Raw genomic sequence first — 18,483 nt, 5'->3', positions numbered from 1 at the left:
CAAACACTTAGGGGTTCAGATTATGGGCCACGGTCATCTCCCGTTTCTCGCTGACATTCTTTTGAATGCTTTTTTGGTTCTCGTGTTCCGGGGTTGGAAGGATGTCCAGGAACAGCTGGGTTTTCTCACCGTATGTTTCTCCTGCAGCTTTTGTGCTCAGTTCAGCTGAGATTTTGGTTGTCAGGATTTGCTAAATGTCTGTATTGGCAAACATGTTGGCAGCTGTCGGAGAAAAATCCAGTGTTTTCTGCGTGTCACGCAGCGATTCCAAATTTTCAACAATGAACATTTCCTTGGTGTGCAGAATCTGGCGGCCGTTTTGGTTATTGGCCAGTGTCTTCAGAGTTGCTGCTTTAGAACCAACAAACTGAGGATGTTCTAGGAGACGCATTAGCACAGTCCACGTTATTTACATGACAGGCAGCGAAGTGCCATGTCAGTGGATGAGCTTGTACAACAGGGGTAGGTAATCGGCACTTGGCTCTGCACTTGTCCTGGCTTGTAAAACAATGTCTTCAACTTGTTCGCATGCTAGAAAATGGCTGCAAATCTAACTATGCAAAATTCCACCTCTTTCGTTTCTTCTGTAGCAGTAGCTGCTGACAACGCAATGTTAATTAAATGAGTAGGACAGTAATACATAGCAGCTCCAATTTCTGATTGAGTTTAAACTCCTGTGCAAACTTAGCCATGTAGGAAGCAGAATCTGTGGTAGTTGTGGCCACATTTTCCCAAGTTAGTTGGTACATCTCAAACGTGTCAGCTATTGCTGCGTCGACAAAACAGCTGTCAACAAAAGGGATGAAATTCGCTTTGAAATCAAAAAACAAAAACAAAACGCCAAAAATTGGATGGTCCAAAGCATCAGGAAAATTAAAAAAAAAAAAAAAAAAAAATCAGACTAGACACCACATCTCCATCAATTCGTTCCATCACTTTAGATACTAAAGCATCGTTATTTTCTTTCAGATACTTATGAGTGATGTTGTCTGCATTAGGAAGGGTTTCTGCTGCTGGACAGTATTGTTGCACGAAGTCCCCAATAGGCACCTCTTCAATTTAACAGTGGTTGTACAGTGAAACAAAGAGCACGCACAGATTCACTGACGTCATCATGCTGTGCCCTTTCTTTCATTAAAGTCCTGGTGGAAGCTCCTGATGCTGGCTGCTTATCCCAAAGCTCACTTTCTTCTTTAAGCTTCCTGTGTGGCTTGCTTGCAGCATGCTGAGCTCAGTGCTGCAGGATTTGCAACGCAACGCATCCTCTTCAGGTCCATCTTTATTAAGCACTGATTTTCTTGTTGGTATTCAGGCATAGATTTGCATCTTCACCCCGTTCACCTTATCTACCTGTAAACCCCAAGGTTCCTGGGGCTCTGTGTGCTGGTAGCTCAGGGAGAGGCACTGTCCCTGGTAGGAAGGGGGAGCCAAGGGCAGTCTCAGAGTATGCTGGGCAACCCAGAGGGAGAGGGGAGATACACTACGCAGAACAACAGAGGCTCCAATGGGCTAGGGAAAGGATTGCAGGTCTGCCTGCTTGGAGGAGTGGGCAGAGACAAATGACAGGGAAAGCCCGGGAAGAAGAGCTAGCTTGACCCATAGGAAATGAGATGCCCTCCCCTGGGAACCCTGGAGGGGGCAGAAGCCATTTTAGAGTAGTCAGGAGCCAGTCACAGAAAGGACAGGATGGGCTGTGTAGGGATCCAGAAGAAACTAGGCCCGTCCATCCAATCCTGTAAGGAGATTGGCACTGAAGGAGGTGACCGGGGGGTACAGGGGACGTCACATATCTATCGGTGGAGGATTGATTGTTTAAATTCAGCACTACGCTGAAGGGATGCAAAGAAATAGGCGGGCAGCGTCTCCTTGTGAGCCAATCATAGTATGATATTAAGGTCGTCTGATTTTCCAACCTCCCCCGTGTGCGCGTTCTGAAGCAGTTCCACAGTGTAAACCACAATCTCAGAGCTGCAGGACACAACAGTCGCGCAAATCTTTGAGTTTAACAAAAGTAAGTACCTAAAAAAAAATACTGAGTGTAAACGGGTGTAAAAATCAGTGAAAACTGAATTCCATGCCTCCCAAGACCCGCTCCCTTTAGCAGGAGGGAGCTATGTCTGGGGCTGCGGGGGAAGATGGGGATGTAAGCCCCACTTAAACCCTGGGGTGGCTTTAAAAATTATTTAACTGGAGACATGTAGCCAAAGAAGCTTGCTAGCTAAAGATCCACGGCTGAAAGCATCCAGCTGATACCTGTGTTCAATAACTCTGAAAGCCCCAAGTGACAGGCAGACCTGCTCACTGCCAGACAGGGATGCTGCCACCTTGTCATGTGATTCCCCCACCCAGCTGACGCCACCCTCACAAATCCAACATCTTTGGGACAGGGACCATGATTTTTTTCTGTGTTTGCACAGCACCTAGCACAACAGGGTCTTGGTCCAGGGCACTAGAACTCCTATGCACTACAGCCACACAATAAATAGCAATCTCTAAATACATTCCTGTTCTTATCCAAGGAGTCATCACCACCATTTGCCTGGTCATCTGGGGGGCCTGACTTGGCATGCATTTTGCCAGTTGTATGGCTGCTTCTCAGCCAGGCATCTCCTTTCCTGCCAGTAGGAAGCCTCTACCCCTCTCTTGGTGGCAGCGCTGAAGCCTGCAATTCTGTCTGCAGAACACACTGGCAGTACCAGGTTCCCTCCCACAACAGCCCACACCAAAACACGGGCCATCAAACACCAACAGCCTTCAGTCCCTAAAAACTGATCAGCCCATAACCAGGCTAGGAGGGCTGATTCTTCAGCTCTGATGGTAAAGGATGATGCTTTTCCATCCAGAGATTGTAGGTTCAGAATCCACAGATGTCCCAAACAGGGGAGCTATTATATTTGGCCATGTGCCTGTAACCACTAGACCATAAAATGCTCCCAGAGTCAGGAAGAGAAATCAAGAACCCGGACCCCAGTGCTTCCCTGCTGTTACAGTCACTGGTGTAATCCACTTGGCATCATCCCTACTGAGTCTCCCCCATATGGGCTGGCCGGGTAGAGGATAAAAGCATGCTTTCTCCCCCCAGCTACTGCTATGGCTAGGAGTATAAGAGGTCTGCGCTATGGATCTAAAGGTGGTGGGTTCAAATTCTGATAATAACCCACGTGAGAATGAAATAATCACATCTATGTATAAAAGTTAGCAGAGGGGCCTTGGAGTTATTACTGCAAACCACTGATTTAGAAGGGATCTCTTTTACTATTGAATGTTCACTATTTAGTTAATGATATGGCATGTTGAGAGGAGCATGGGAGGGGGATGTTTTGCCACTACCAGCAGCATGGGCAGAAAGTGGAGAAACCCTGCCTGTGTCAGCTCCAGGGAGGTCAGAACTTGATTCAATAAACGTATCTTTCCAGACAGTAGCCTCATTCCTAAAGATGTCTGAGATACAGGTACCTGTAGGTGGGCTCGATGCCTCAAGGCACAGAATTTTTTGCCAAGGGGTGACCAGTTAAAAACAAGCCCAGCTCAGCAGGGTTAACAGTTGTTCCCATCTAAAGAATGTCTGATGGCCCCATATAAGATGAGTTCGGTGGATATCAGTTCCCACGTCGCAAACCGAACATTGTACTTTGCACTAGACAGTAATAGACAGTCCCTGCCCTAAACACCTGGCAACATTTGTACAACAAACTCCCAACCCAAGATGGGGTCAGAGCTCCTGCAGCAAGAGGGAAAACTGCCTTACTATAAATTGGGGGATAGGGTCGCAGCATTGCAAGTGTCACACACACATTAAGGATGGACAGAGGAGTTCAAAAATATCAGAGGCCAGACCAAAAACATGACGAGCTTTTTTTTTTCTCCTCTCTCTTAAATCTGATGGTATTTTTGGAACTTGACATGATTCTCAAATGACTGGGGTTAACAACACTAAGGATCAGTCTGTGGTTCCTGGATTTCGTTCTGCAACAGCACAGTATTAAAAGGTAAAGAGTGAAGTTAACAAGCAAGCGTTTGATTCTCTAGTCTAGAGGAACTGTGGGAGCTGGAAAGAGGAAGAAGCAAGAGAAAAGGCACTGTTACTCTTTAAACATCCATTTATTTATTTAACAAGATATCTTTAAGCGAGTAGGGAATCAGCACCAGCTCCCCCATAACAAAGTGCAGCTCAGGGCTCTTTTATCTCAAGACTTCAGCAGATTTAAGAGGTCTGGCCTTTGATTTCATGCTAAGAATGCAAACCACAGCTTCAGAAGTTTTCCATTCGGAGGTTTTCCCTAGAGCTGACATTTCGGCTTCCCATCAGCCTGATCAAGACAAATTCAGATGTGCTAACCATTGTGATGCTAGGAGACGTGGCCAGTGAAAACATATCAAAAGGTGTGAAATGTATTATTGTCCTGGAGAAGATGAAGCATGATTCTCCAGCGATTGGATTGATCTCCAGAAAATGAATGAGCATAATCCCTGGAGGGTACTTAACTCTAGTTTGACTTCTGAGCACCAGACCACATGGTTGCAAGCAGCTTCAGTAGATGCAAGGAACTCAAATTAAACCTCTTCAGTTCTGTCCTGACTGCACCACATTCTTTCCAACACTGCAGTTTGCTTTGGAGCTGATGTACCAGTCATATGTAATTTGTATTGTCAGTTTCTCTCTCCCTCCTCCCCCAGCCTTTGTGTAGGTTTTTGGGGAGGGAGCAGCAAGTCATTACAATCAGTGGATCAATCTGTGGGTGCTTTGAGAACAGAACAATAGTGAGAGGCTGAAAGGTAGTAGGCAGGCACTCTCACCCTTGTGTCCATGCAACTCAGTCCTGACCTGCAGCACACCTGCTGATATTCCAGCTGGCTCCCTCGCTGCACAGTTTTTCCTATCAGTGGCAGCAGGTGTCAAGAATAAGTGGTGGGGCTACAGCTGGCAGCTAGAGACCCCAGCCCCTAAAAAATCGTTTGACACCTCCCCCATCGTTTCTGATCTCCCAAATAAGATCAACCAGCCAATGAATTTGAGACTCTTCCCCTTCCCCCAACAGTTCCTGTGCTGTAACTCTCACCACTGCTCCCCTATTCCTTCTGACAACTAGCACCAGCAGCTCCTGTCCCCCAGGCCATCCGCTGCCTCCTCACAATCACTGGCCAGCTGGCTCCTTGCTCCCTCCACCTTTGCTTCCTTGTTTGGGCCCTGGTGCTGCTCTGGGGATGGGGGCAACCACTGCACCGGTCTGAAAGAGCTAAGCAGCACTGCTAACGAAAGGCAAGGTGGGACTCAGCCCCATGAGCTGGTCAATTCCCGCAGCCAGAGCTGCCAACAGCACAGGGGGTGACTGCAGCACCCCTGCTGGTCCAGCTGTGGGGCCCGCAGCAGACCCATCAATCAGACCATGCAGACCATGTCTCCACAAAGGAGACAAATGGGGACTTGGATGAGCCAAAAAAAACTGGTTGTCAGTGGTGACCTAAGGCTGGGTTTCAAAACCCCCAGCTAGGCCCTCGCTAGGCTCGCTCAGGCAGAGCTCACTGATCAGCATTAAGTATTGGGGGGTAACAAGGTACAAGAGCTGGCAGCTATCGATTATGCCAAGTAAGAGCTGTATCTTTATATAAATGCTGTCTGCGGGCAGCTGCAGATAGCGCAGGTCTGAGTGTAAAAAAAAAATTAAAAAAAAATCAAACAGACTCAGGCCTGCGCTCACCTCCTACACACGGCCCCAAGCAAGCTGGCTAAGAATTCTAATCTGTAGAAGCACAGACAGCCATTCCTGCTCTCCTAGGGGCTGTAAACCACTGATCCTGACCACTGGCAGTTATTAACCACCCCAGGACACTTCTCAGAAAAAGAGGCCTGTTAACCCTGCCATCCAGGCTGAACTCCTACACGTATAATTACATTCCACCACGCTAATACTCCCCCTGCAGCTCTATTCAGAGATATTCTTCACTTCCCATCTCACCACTCCCGGGCAGAAAAGCAACTGCAAAACACCTGCTGCTTTCCCCTCAGAGGTGGATGAGCCAGCTGTAATTAAGTGCTTTGGGATCCTTCAGGATAAGAGTTAGAGGAGCACAAGTACTTAATTAATCTCTGCCAATCTAATAAGAGGATGGAGAAATGCAGAACACAGAAGGCTCAGGCAATATGGTAGTAGGAGTTTCTTGAGCGGCACACAAATTCAGGAAGACAAGGTCAAATGGATGCTCCTTAGCGTAAATGCAAACCACAGTAGATAAAATACTTCAAGGAAAGAGAAGCAAAGGAGAATACCTGTAGAGAGCAAGGTTAACATGCACCACTCTGGACAGACAGACAGGTTGATGACAAGGAGAAACTGATTAGACAGACAGCTGGGGCAGAGTAAGTGGAGAAATCCAGAGACTGAACCAAAAGAACACTGGCTGACCCAGTATTATGCTCTGCATCACCCTGCCCAGGAGACGGATGACTCAGTTCCTGCTCCCAGGCTGACACACCCCAGGTCAACAGGGACGTTTGGAGAAGGCATAACACTCAGAAGGGCAGGAGCTTAGAGCAGAAGAGTCTCTGCTGCCTTTTGTGGGAGAAAGAACAGGATGTTGGATGGGGGAGTAAGGTAACAATCAGCACACTTGGTCTTGGAGTGGGGGAAAAGAAAAGCGAATTCAGTTCCTGGGCAATTCTTCTGGACCATGATCAGCAATCTCCAGAGCACAGTTGAGGAGCACATTAGAGGTTGGCTTCAATACCAATTCTTTGGTTCTATGAGTTGGCACCCCCGAGCAGTGTCCTCGGTCAGCCAATTGCCCGGCCCCGAGCCAGGCTGCTGGGTAACTGTGCTGTGTGACATGACCAGCAGGGCAGAAACTTGCCTCTAAAAGAGGCTCACACAACTTCAGCTGCAGAAGTCTTGAGAGTTCTCATCCCATCACCCTCCCTGTCCCTCTGCAAGCTAGCTCCCCACAACTGCCAATACAAGTGGAGTGTCATGGAAGCCCATAAATCAAAAATGACTTCAGATAGGATGTTCCCCCAAAGCAGCCTTGGATGCTGCATCTGTTGTCAGCATGACAGCTCTGTCCATCATACTGAATTGAGACGTAGGCAACATTTCATACATTTGCCTTTCAAACCCACAACCAGCTATGCCATTATGCCACCTGCTCATGATTAGGGTCAGCGGTCATGGGGGTGGGCTTACCAAATTTATCTTCACCTGGGAGGGGATCACCAGTGTTGAGACTGTGTGAAACCCTGACCAAACTCTGCCAAGAGACTGAAAAGTATCCAACACAGAGATATCTTTTGCTGCCAGATTCACTAACAAGAATGCTTCTGCATTTGTAGGAACAAACCCATGTCCCTCTGGGACGGATCTAGCATCCCTTCCCTCCCACACTGCACCACAAAATGCACCACCCCATGGATCTGCCAAACAATAAATGTTTGAGCCTTCAGAGAAAGGTGGTACAATGACAGCTAGGACAGCAGTGCACGATGGAGGCAAGGATCTTATCACCAGTATCAAGGAGTCCCAACCAGAAAGGCTCCCACAGTTCCCCACACTGTCTATTGCCAGTGCCCCCTCTCCCAGGGTGGGGCCTATGGAAAGACCCAGCTATCCTCTGGGCTCTCCAGTGGCCACAGAGAAGGTGCCTCACCAAAGAGAATACGGGGTGGGGAAGGGGGACTAAAGCACTCCTCTGCTTCCAATCACAAGGGCCCTGCCCCTTCCAAAAAGAGGTCTAACAGCTCCCGCTCTGCCCAGAGGGAAGAGTGAGTGAAAGGCAGAGGGGCTTTCCCAGGATCAGACTAAGGCAATTCGGTGCGCCAGATACACCACAACACAGGTTCCCCCATATCATAGGAGTGTGGTGACTATGCCTTAATCCAGTCCTGAGCACACAACTTCAGTGTCTCAGGAGCCCACAGGACATCACTACTAGTTACAGTGACTTTAGCTCTGGGAGCGATGCAGCTGGACTTTGGGGGTGGGTGAGAGCAGGGCAGAGAGGGCAGGGTAATTTTTTTTTTTTTTTTAAATTTAAAGACAAGACAGGGAAAGATTTTTTTAAAAGTGTTTTAAAAATGGAGAGTAGAAAAAAGTTTAAAATCAATAAAACTAAGCAAAGGAAGAAGTTAATAACAAAGGGAATAGGCAGGGTATTAATTCAGTAGTAAATAAAGTATTTTAAAAATGGGAAACAATGTAAGGCAGAGAATCAAACTGAATCACACTTCCTAAATTGTGCAGGAGGCAACCTGTCTAACCACATGATCTGATCACGTTTACCCTCAGCCTCTCTCCTATTTTTAAATCCACTTATGTCTTGTATTTGAAATGAGACTGCAAGACTGTTAGAATCTGAGCTTTGGGAAAGGGACTGGAAGCACAATTTGCTAAATCACTGAGTGACATAGGAGCCTAAACTCCAAAGCAGAGAGCATAAAGTGATGTGTGAAAAAAGGACTAAAACTATTGTAACCACATTGCTGTGACCCAATTGTGAACTTTTATCTGGAGAACAGGCTTAAGTTTTAGTTCCATGCCTAAGAAGGCTGTAGCAGAGATTTAATAAATCCAGAAGAGGACAATGAAGGTAGCTAGATCAGGGTAGGTATAAGTTAAAAATTGCCACAGGTTGCTCAGTATGGAAGAGAGAGTGGAAATGGGACCAAGATGCTCAAAGCTATGAAGTGCCATGGGGTTGCCAGCTCTTGAGCGAAGCTGGTCAGTAGCACTTAGATGGAGGCAGGTATGGGTGCAGCAGGAAGCACCCTGCTCTGAGTCACAATGGAACAAACGCTTCCAGCACAAGTTAGTGGGAAACTACTGTCCTGTCCTCAGCAGTGAAATTTAGATGAGAGAGACAGCAAAGATCCTGATCGCTTGTGAAATCGCGTGTTATCATTTTCACTCAGCTGTTCTGGTAACATTTGAGTCCAGGCAGTCACATTCTGCCTTCTGGAGAATCCACCTTGCAGCTCCAGATGGATACAGTATGCTTTCTTCTGTATCTCATTGAATAGCTGCCATGTTCTACCCCAGAGGTGGAAGGAACAATTCCTGCATAGATGGGTTAAGTTTGCAAGGCACTTTGAAACTTTGAGAAGAAAAAATACTGTGTAAATGCATTATGTTTTTAAAACGGTCAGTTCTTTCCATGATGGGGGAGGCCCGTGTCACTTGAAAGTGAGGGCCAGCCAATGAAGAAGATATAAAAATTCTTTATGCAGAACAGACAACCTGAGGAAAGCACTGCTGCAAGAAGCCACTGAGGCAAAAAGCAAGGCTGAAATGATGATAATCTTTCATCCTCTTCCAACATTGTATAAAATTATACAATTGGCCAGATACGTTATTGAGCATTGGAGAAGTTCATTTTCCACTGGAAAAAATTCAGAGCAAGCACTGACCATTTGATGCTGAAACAGCATCCAAAACTAAACGGACCAATGGTCTAAACAGGGGCAGCAAAACGTCTTTCCATGGTCATTGCCCAATTCAGCTGCTACTTTGCATGTATTCCAAACCAAACCCAGACCACACAGGTGTTCTGAGCCAACAGATTAATAAGAAAGCAGAATATTCACACACTTCAGTATCTATGGACAAGGACAAAGAGAAGTTCAAGAAATGAAAAGGAGCGAGAACACAGCATCTGGTCGAAGCAGCAATAGAACAAGATTGAGCAAAAGACATTTAAACCATGTGCGGGGAGACCAGCTAAACCTAAGGTGTGAGTTAGACTGAGGAATAAACTCCCCAGAGAGGTGGTGGAAGCCTCTCCTGCCTGCTTGAGTCATTTAAAAAACAGACTAGGTATAGCATGGACAGAGAACGGCGGCTCGCAGGGGAGCTAAGTGTCTGCCTCGCGGCTGGCCGCTGGGGCTCGAGGGTTCTGCCCAGCCAGAAGCGGGTGTCGGGCTCAGGAAGTTCGGCCCCCGGTTCTGCAGCAGCCCGTCCTGACCCAGCCCAGAAGGTGGGGGGCGCTGAGCTTAGCTCCGCACAGACCGCTGTTCTCGAACGCCCTGGGCCGGGTCATGGAAGTGGCGGGTCACCCAGGGAGCAAAGCAAGCCCTCGGCCGGGCCGGGCAGGGAGGAAGCGCGGGCGGAGGGAGACCTGCCTGCCTGCCGGAAAGGGCCGCCCACGGCTGCGGGGCAGGGCAGCCGCACCCCGCCGTCACCTGAGCGCGGCTCCCGGCCCCGCCTGGGGAGAGACGGGGCACGGGGCCAGGAACGGGCATTTCCCAGGCAAAGTCCGGCACCAGCAACAGCCTGCCCGGGGGTGCCCCAGAGACAGACACACAGACAGACAGACACAGTCCCCCCCCGCCCGGGATAAGCGGGGTGCCCCCCGCACGCACCTTGGCTGCGAAACACACGCCGCGCTGGAAGGCCTCCTCGCTGTGCAGCGGCAGGCGCAGGTCGTGCCTGTCCTCCACCAGGCTGTAGCGGGACTTGCCGGGCATGGTGGCGTCGGCTGGGCTGGGCTCCCCAACCAGTGCAGCCTAGGCGCCCCGTGCCGTGCCGTGCCGTGCCCGGCCCCCCGCGCGCTCCACTCCAGTCCAGTCTCCCACCCCCGGCGGGAGGGGCGGGGCGGCCGCAGCCCCCGCCCCAGGATGGGCCGGCAGCCAGTGTCCGGCGGGGGAAGGGACGCAGGGCGGGCCAGAGCGGAGCGAAGCGGAGCATGCGCAGTGCCAGCCCGCGTGGATCCGGACCCGATCGCCATGGGCTAGGGGGCGGGGGAGAGGCCGTTGCCGGAGTGGCCGGGAAGCCCCTCCCCCCTCGGGACCGCGTCATTGGTGTTGCTGGGGTGCCGGTTGCCATGGCAATGGGCCCCGGGGTACCAAAGCTGGTACTGGCCGGGCCGGGCCGGCTGGTTCCGCTCCTGGGGGGCGGCCGGGGCCGGGCGCTGCGCGGTGCTGCCAGCCCGGGGCTCGCTCTGCGGGGACAGTGCCCGGGGGTGACCGGCCCGCCTCCCTGAAACCGGCGTGAGGGGGGGGGCATCGACCCGCCTCCCCTCAGTACTTGGCCCAGCGGCCAGGGTGCACTTTTGGGGGGGCTGGGCCTGCTGGGCTCCCCGTGGGCTGCCCACAGAGCCCCCGCGCAGCGAGTCCGGTTGTGAAGCGGTGACACTCTCTGCAGGCATTCATACTGCCCTCCACACCTGGGCTGCGATTGGGCCAGCCTCAGGCGCAGGCAGGCAGGGTTTTTTAGTCCGTCCTTTCTCCACACCCCTCAGCTCTTCAGGGGGCACCTTGACATCTGCCCTGGGCAACAAAAGGCCTAGGGCCAGCCATGGCTACAAAATTGCTTCAACCTAAAGCTGTGATTCCACTATGATGGCATGACTCCAGGAGCTGGAGCTCTAGGTATGGGCCTATAGTGCCTCTGCTTTAATCTGGCCCTGTCATTCCTTTAACCATACCTTTGTTCTGCCCCTCTGTTCTCTCTCACACCAGGCACCCTGTCTATACTGAGATTTGACGGCAGTCGACCGCAAAAAACTTGTGTAACTCCCATCAACTTCTCTGCTTCTCTTCTGCGTGCCATCTTCACTGCCCTGCGCCAACGCAGCACTATGCCACTTGAGAAGGTGATCTTAATACGTTGATTTCTGGATCGACTGAGCAGGTCTTCACTGACCGCTCAGTCGATCCAGAGAAGTCAATATGAGGGCGGCGACTTTGCCACCATCAGTGTAGCTATAGCCTTAGCTTTATGGCCACTTCCACCCACTTGCTGAAGATGCTTTGGACAGTGTTGGCAACTCATGATTTTATCACATCTCCTCTAGTCCAGGAGTGGTATCATTGTGAGAGAATCTCAGCTTTCATTTAAAAAAGGTTAGTTTCTAGCCTGAGGGGTTGCAGAAGACGTTAGAAAACATGACCTGAGTGAATCCTTCAGGGTCAGAAAGCAGCAGGCAAATAAAAAGAACCCCACATCTATTTTTTTTTTTACATCTCTTGATTTTTAAGTGAGTCTCATGATTTTTGGGTCCTAACTCCTGCTTTGGAACTCTTGATTCTGGCAGTACCATCTATCTGGACAGACGCATCAACCTCTCCCTTTCAGTCACCCAAACAGTCAATTTCTCTTGTGAAAGCTTTTGACAATTCTGGCTAAACAACTATGATAACAGCTATTGTACATATTTATATCCTCCCAACCAGCTACACAAACACTGGTACACTTGATAGACTACTTCGAACCATGCCCATTTATAGCCCTAGTGTGAATGACCTTGGTGAAGGGATAATATACCCATTTACAGCTAATATATTAATAAGATACCGCAGTACATATTGTCATGCATCTCCCAGTACATGGACAACTTCATTCATGTGGTTTTACAGAAAATAGGTCTTGTCACATTAACTTGGTATCATTTATGATGAAATTTCAAGTTTGGTAAGATAACTGTGTTGACTAAATATATTTTGACTTCTGCAAGGCGTTGACTTAGTACTGTACAATACGTTAATTAAAAAATTAACATCATGCAAACTCAATGTGGCACATGTTAGATGAGTTGCAATTTATAGATCTCAAAACATAACTGAATGGGGTGTCATCATCCAGTTGAGGCATTTCTAATGAGGTCTTACAGACTAGATGACCCTTGCAGTCCATTCTAACCCTATAACTCTAGGGTCTGTTCTTGGATGAAGGCTAGTTAATACATTTATCAATGATCTGGAAGAAAATATGAAAAGTTGCTGATAAAATTTGTAGATGACACAGAGAAGTGAATAATGATAAAAACAGCTCAGTTATCCAGAGTAATCTGGATGCTTTGGTAAACTGTGTTCATTCAAACAGCACATATTTTAGTAAAGCCAAATACAAGGTCAGGCATTGAGGAATCAAGAATGCTGGTCATGCTTACAGGTTGCAAGACTCTACCCTGGAAAGCAGTGAAAGTTTTCCACCATGAACCCTAACTGCAAAAGAACTCCCAGCATTATGCTGTAGCTGAGAGCACAAATGTAGTCATTTGCGTGTATAAGAAGCAGATTATCAAGAAGAACTTGAAGAGAGGAAGGTGAGTGATCAGGAGCAGTCAACATGGTTTCACCAAGGGCAAGTCATGCCTGACCAACTTGATTGCCTTCTATGAAGAGGTGACTGGCTCTGTGAATGCGGGGAAAGTGGTGGATGTGATATACCTTGACTTTAGCAAAGTTTTTGATACGGTCTCCCACAGTATTCTTATCAACAAGTTAAAGAAGTATGAGTTGGATGAATGGACTATAAATTGGACAAAGAGCTGGCTAGATCATTGGGCTCAATGGGTAGTGATCAATGGCTTGATGTCTAGCTGACAGCCGGTCACAAGCGGAGTGCCCCAGGGGTCGGTCCTGGGGCTGGTTGTGTTCAACATCTTCATTAATGATCTGGAGGATGGGGTAGATTGCACCCTCAGCAAGTTTGCAGATGACACAAAGGTAGGGGGAGTGGTAGATACCCTGGAAGGTAAGGATAGGATACAGAGTGACCTAGACAAATTGGAGGATTGGGCCAAAAGAAATCTGATGAGGTTCAGCAAGGACAAGTGCAGAGTCCTGCACTTAGGACAGAAGAATCCCATGCTCAGCTACAGACTGGGGACCAATGGGCTAGGCAGCTATTCTGCAGAAAAGGACCTGGGGGTTACAGTGGATAAGAAGCTGGATATGAGTCAGCAGTGCCCTGGTTGCCAAGAAGGCTAATAGCATATTGGGCTGCATTAGTAGGAGCATTGCCAGCTGATGGAGGGAAGTGATTATTTCCCTCTATTCGGCATTGGTGAGGCCACATTTGGAGTATTTTGTCCAGTTTTGGGCCCCCCACTACAAAAAGGATGTGGACAAGCTGGAGAGAGTCCAGCAGAGGCAACAAAAATTATCAGAAGGCTGGAGCACAAGACTTATGAGGAGAAGCTGAGGGAACTAGGCTTGCTTAGTCTGCAAAATAGAAGAATGAGGTATGATTTGATAGCAGCCTTCAATTACCTGAAAGGGGGTTCCAGGGAGGATGGAGATAGGCTGTTCTCAATGGTAGTAGATGACAGAACAAGGAGCAATGGTCTCAAGTTGCAGTGGGGGAGGTCTAGGTTGGATATTAGGAAAACGTTTTTCACTTTTTTCACTTGTTGCTGGCTGCTTAAAGTGTCTGTAGCATCTCCAATGAGTCTTTCCCAGGCCATCATGCCCCTAAATCTCTCTAAAAATCATACATTTCCCATTGGTGCCTCATTGGAACACCTTACATATTATATTTGGATACCCCATGTACCAGTAAAAAAACCTTTTTTTTTAAATGTTCCAGGAGTGCAGTTTTATAAATAGCTTGAATGCTGCTTAGCATGATATTGTCTTCTCAAGTACCATGCTGCATTTTGACAAATTGGAGAATTGGTCTGAAATCAGCAAGATACAGACAAGTGAAAAGTCCTTCACTTACAAAGAAAAAATCCAATGGACAGCTACAAAATGGAGAATAATTGGCTAGGACGATAGGTGATAGTACTGCTGAAAAAAATCTGGGGCATAGCAGATCACAAATTGAATATGAGTCAACAGTGTAATGCTGGGGTGTGTTAACAGCAGGGTCACACATAAGACATGTACATTTGCATTTGTCCTTATTGAATTTCATCCTATTTACTTCAGACCATTTCTCCAATTTGTCCTGATCCTTTTGAATTTTAATTCTATGCTCCAAAGCACTTGCAACCCCTCCCAGCTGGGTACCATCCTCAAACTTTATAAGTGTACTCTCTGTGCCAGTAGTTCTCAACCTTTCCAGACTATTGTACCCCTTTCAGGAGTCTGATTTGTCGTGTGCCCCCAACTTCCATCTCATTGAAAAATGACTTGCTTACAAAATCAGACATAAAAAACCAAAAGTGTCACAGCACACTATTACTGAAAAATTGCGTACTTTCTTATTTTTACCATATAATTATAAAATGGAATATAAATATTGTACTTACATTTCAGTGTGATACTTGAGCCCGTTTTTACTTGTGAGCCATGTCATTCTGGGAGGCAAGAGCAACAATTACGTTTTTCTCCACATTGAGTCTATTCCTACTCTGTGTCTTTATGGCAGTCATAGCAGAAAATGAAACTTCACAAAGATATGTTGACCCAAAAGGTAACAAAACATCCAAAGTATGGCCCCCAGGGTTAATGTTTCTGTGCTGAACACCAGAACTGGGTTAGTGTGGAGTCATTAAACTTCATTTGTAGACCACAGTCTGAGGACAGCTCAAGAAGATTTTCTTGCTGACTTGCAGAGTGGTTACTACTGCTAATATCTGACAAAATGAATGGGTGTCTTACCCAGTGGAGTTCAGCTGAGTTGTGTTCAATGTTGGGGGAAATATGATTTGAACTCAGATGTCAAGTGGGCCAAATGATCTACTGTTATTTCTTTAATTTTGCTCTGCTCAATTTCTGCTGTGCAGACGTCAGTGATATACGCATGAAGCCGTGGAAAAAAGGTAACGTCTTTGTCTCCACATTTGGACTTCCAGAATTCAGTTATCTTGATAAAAGCATTTATTTTGTCACAGAGATTCAGAAATGCTAGTATCACGGCCTTGCAGGGACAAATTTAGATTGGTAAGCTTGCTAAATAGATTTGCGAGGTAAGCAAGTTGAGCTAACCATACAATGTTGTCAAACACAGAGGCAAGAGGGGATGAATGATCAGAAAGAAACATGTGAACTGTGTGTAATTCAAACAGTCTGTCTAGCACTTTCCCTCTTGAAAGCCAGTGAACCTCCGTGTGAAGCAACAGTTGCTGATGTTCTGAGCCCATCTCTTCGCAAACAATGCAAAACTGTCAAGCATTGAATGGCCTGGACTTGATAAATTTGACAATTTTGACAGATTCATTTAAAACTTCATGCATCTCAGAACTCATCTTTTTTGGAGCAAGTGCCTGTTTGTGTATGATACAGTGCACTCATTGCAAGGAAGGATTTTCTTTCCCCATCCTAGCTACAAGTCCATTCACTCTCCCGGTCAGTGCAGATTAATTTGCATAAATTCCAACCCAAATCATGTTCAGAAAATAAAAAAGTCAATTAGTTTAAAAATGTCCTCTCTGGTTGAGTTTCCATTTATACTTTTTCAAAAAAGTATGTGCTCATTGATATCGGTGGTTCCAGGATCTGGAATGTAAAGCAATCAGCTGAGCTTCTACACTAATACCTTGGACTCATCAAGCGGAAGGGGCAAATGTTTTTGCCATTTTAAGTTTCTCTACAAGTTGAGAGTCAATATCCTGACATGTCTTCAAATCTATAACACATACAACACATGGTAAGGGTACTTTCTTGAAAGTATCAGCTGCTTTTTTATCAACCATGTGTTCTGCAAGCGCCACAGCGGCAGGCAGAATCAGATCTTCTGCAACTGTGCACGGTGTCTTTGATTTTACTACAAGAAGGGAGACGGTGTATGACACTGTTAGTGCTTTTGTAGAAATAGTTGAAGCTTTTTTCATTTGAAGCTGGCAAGTCTGGAACTCAGAAAGCTTTCTTTCAAAAAATTCTACTGGCTTACTCGCATACACAGGGTGTTTCAACTTCAAATGTCAACACAAATGCGCCAGCTTCACACTGTTATTTGATAGAGTTTCTTGGCAAAGAAAACACCAAGCATCAGATGGATCGCTATTTGCAGATGTGAATCCAAAAGCAATATATTCCTCGCAGAACCGACAATGTTTTTTTTTTTCAGTCATTTTCAATTTTTAGAGCTTTAACTGTCACCACTTCTGCTGCTTCCAGTTCTTCATTTTAAATATATACCCATTTCCACCTGACACCTTCAACCTCTGCAATGTGCTTGTGAAACACCTGTCTAATACCCGCATAGGCTGGCTATGTTACCATATATAATATAGTACATTGTTCAAATGTTGCAGTTGTGTATAGAATATTCTTGTATTATTACAGGGCAGGGTTTCTCACCTTGGGGTCATGAGTGCCATGGGGTCATAGAGTCGCTGAGAGCTGGAGCCCCAGGCACAGGATTCAAAGCCAGGAGCCCCAAGCCCACAGCGGCAGCTCTGAAGCCGGGAGCTCTGAGCCCTAGGGAGGTGGCGTGGAAGTCGGGCACCCAGAGACCCCAGGAAGCAGCACAGAAGCTGGGCACCCAGAGCCCCTGTTGGTAGGGCTAACAGTCCAAGCCCTGGGATAAACTTACGTACCTCCTAGCAGATCTCTGCATATCTCATTGAGAACCACTGTTCTATGCCATTATCTAAATCACTGATGAAGATATTGAACAGAACTGGACCCAGAACTGATCCCTGCGGGACCCCACTCAATATGCCCTTCCAACTTGACTGTGAACCACTGATAACTACTCTCTCGGAATGGTTCTCCAATCAGTTATGCACTCACCTTATAGTAGCTCCATCTAGGTTTTATTTCCCTAGTATGTTTACGAGAAGGTCATACTAGACAGTATCAAAAGCCTTACTAAAGTCAAGATATACCACATCTGCCGCTTCCGCCCATCCACAAGGCTTGCTACCCTGTCAAAGAAAGCTATTAGGTTGGTTTGACATGATTTGTTCTTGATAAATCCATGCTGACTGTTTCTTATCACCTTCTTCTAGGTGTTTGCAGATTGATTGCTTAATTATTTACTCTATTATATTTCCGGGTACTGAAGTTAAGCTATAGCCTATAGTAGTCTATAGCCTCCAGCCCTTAGGCAGGGCGAGGCCGATACGCAGACTGTAGTCTCCAACCCCCAGGTGGGGTGAGACAGGTAAGCAGTCTGTAGCCTCTGGCCCTTAGGCAGGGCGAGGCAGACAAGCAGTCTGTGGTTTCCAACCCCCAGCACAATGGGGCTACGCCACTCACTAGTTGAGGGTTTGATTACTCCCAAGCGCAACATGGCCCGGACCTCCTCCTCCATGGCTGCCTGTAGGTGCCAGGGAGGTGACTGCATGCCCATCCGCACAACCTCACCAGAGCGAGTTTCAATGACGTGATATACCTGGGTGGTCTTTCCGGGGATCGCGGTGAAGGTGGTGGTGAAGGTCTCGACCAGGTGCCTGGCCTGTCGCCTCTGGGCGTCGGTTAGTCTGCTACCGAGTTGAGGTTTTCCTAGCTCCTCTTGCTCGGGTATCTGTGGGCCCAGTTCTGGATCCAGGGGGTGAGGGTTAATCAGTAGCCCCTCTCACTCCCACCAGGGTTTTAACAGGTTGACGTGGTAGACCTGTTTCTTTTTCCTTCGGTTGGGCTGGCGGATCTCATAGTTCACAGGGCCCATGGACGGAAGGACCTCATAGGGTCCCTGCCATTTGGCCAGTAACTTGGACTCCGCCGAGGATAGTAGTACCAGGACTCGATCTCTGGGTTCGAAGGAGCGGGCCCGTGCCCCCTTGTTGTATGTTTGAGCCTGGGTTTTCTGGGCGGCCTGGAGGTTTTCCAGGGCCAACATCTCGGACTGGTGAAGGTGTTCCTGGAGATCGAGGATGTACTGG

At 47.6% G+C, this 18,483-nt stretch overlaps 1 protein-coding gene across 3 annotated transcripts in view; it reads right to left on the bottom strand.

The window, feature by feature from the left end:
• Positions 1 to 10,537, bottom strand: part of NOS1AP (nitric oxide synthase 1 adaptor protein) — an 80,001-nt gene extending 69,464 nt beyond the window's left edge. For all 3 annotated transcript variants that reach the window (XM_067532576.1, XM_067532577.1, XM_067532578.1), the window contains exon 1: positions 10,346 to 10,537. In XM_067532576.1, the coding sequence (XP_067388677.1) occupies positions 10,346 to 10,450 (105 nt within the window). In that variant the 5' untranslated portion in view covers positions 10,451 to 10,537. The remainder of the gene's footprint in view (positions 1 to 10,345) is intronic.
• Positions 10,538 to 18,483: the final 7,946 nt, after the last annotated feature.

Source organism: Emydura macquarii, unplaced genomic scaffold (assembly GCF_026122565.2).
Source record: "Emydura macquarii macquarii isolate MOO-44397 ecotype Brisbane River unplaced genomic scaffold, CSIRO-AGI_Emac_v2 contig_3287, whole genome shotgun sequence".
Lineage (NCBI taxonomy): Eukaryota > Metazoa > Chordata > Testudines > Chelidae > Emydura > Emydura macquarii.
Note: the sequence above shows the minus strand (reverse complement) of the source record. Positions and strands in the feature narration are given on the sequence as shown.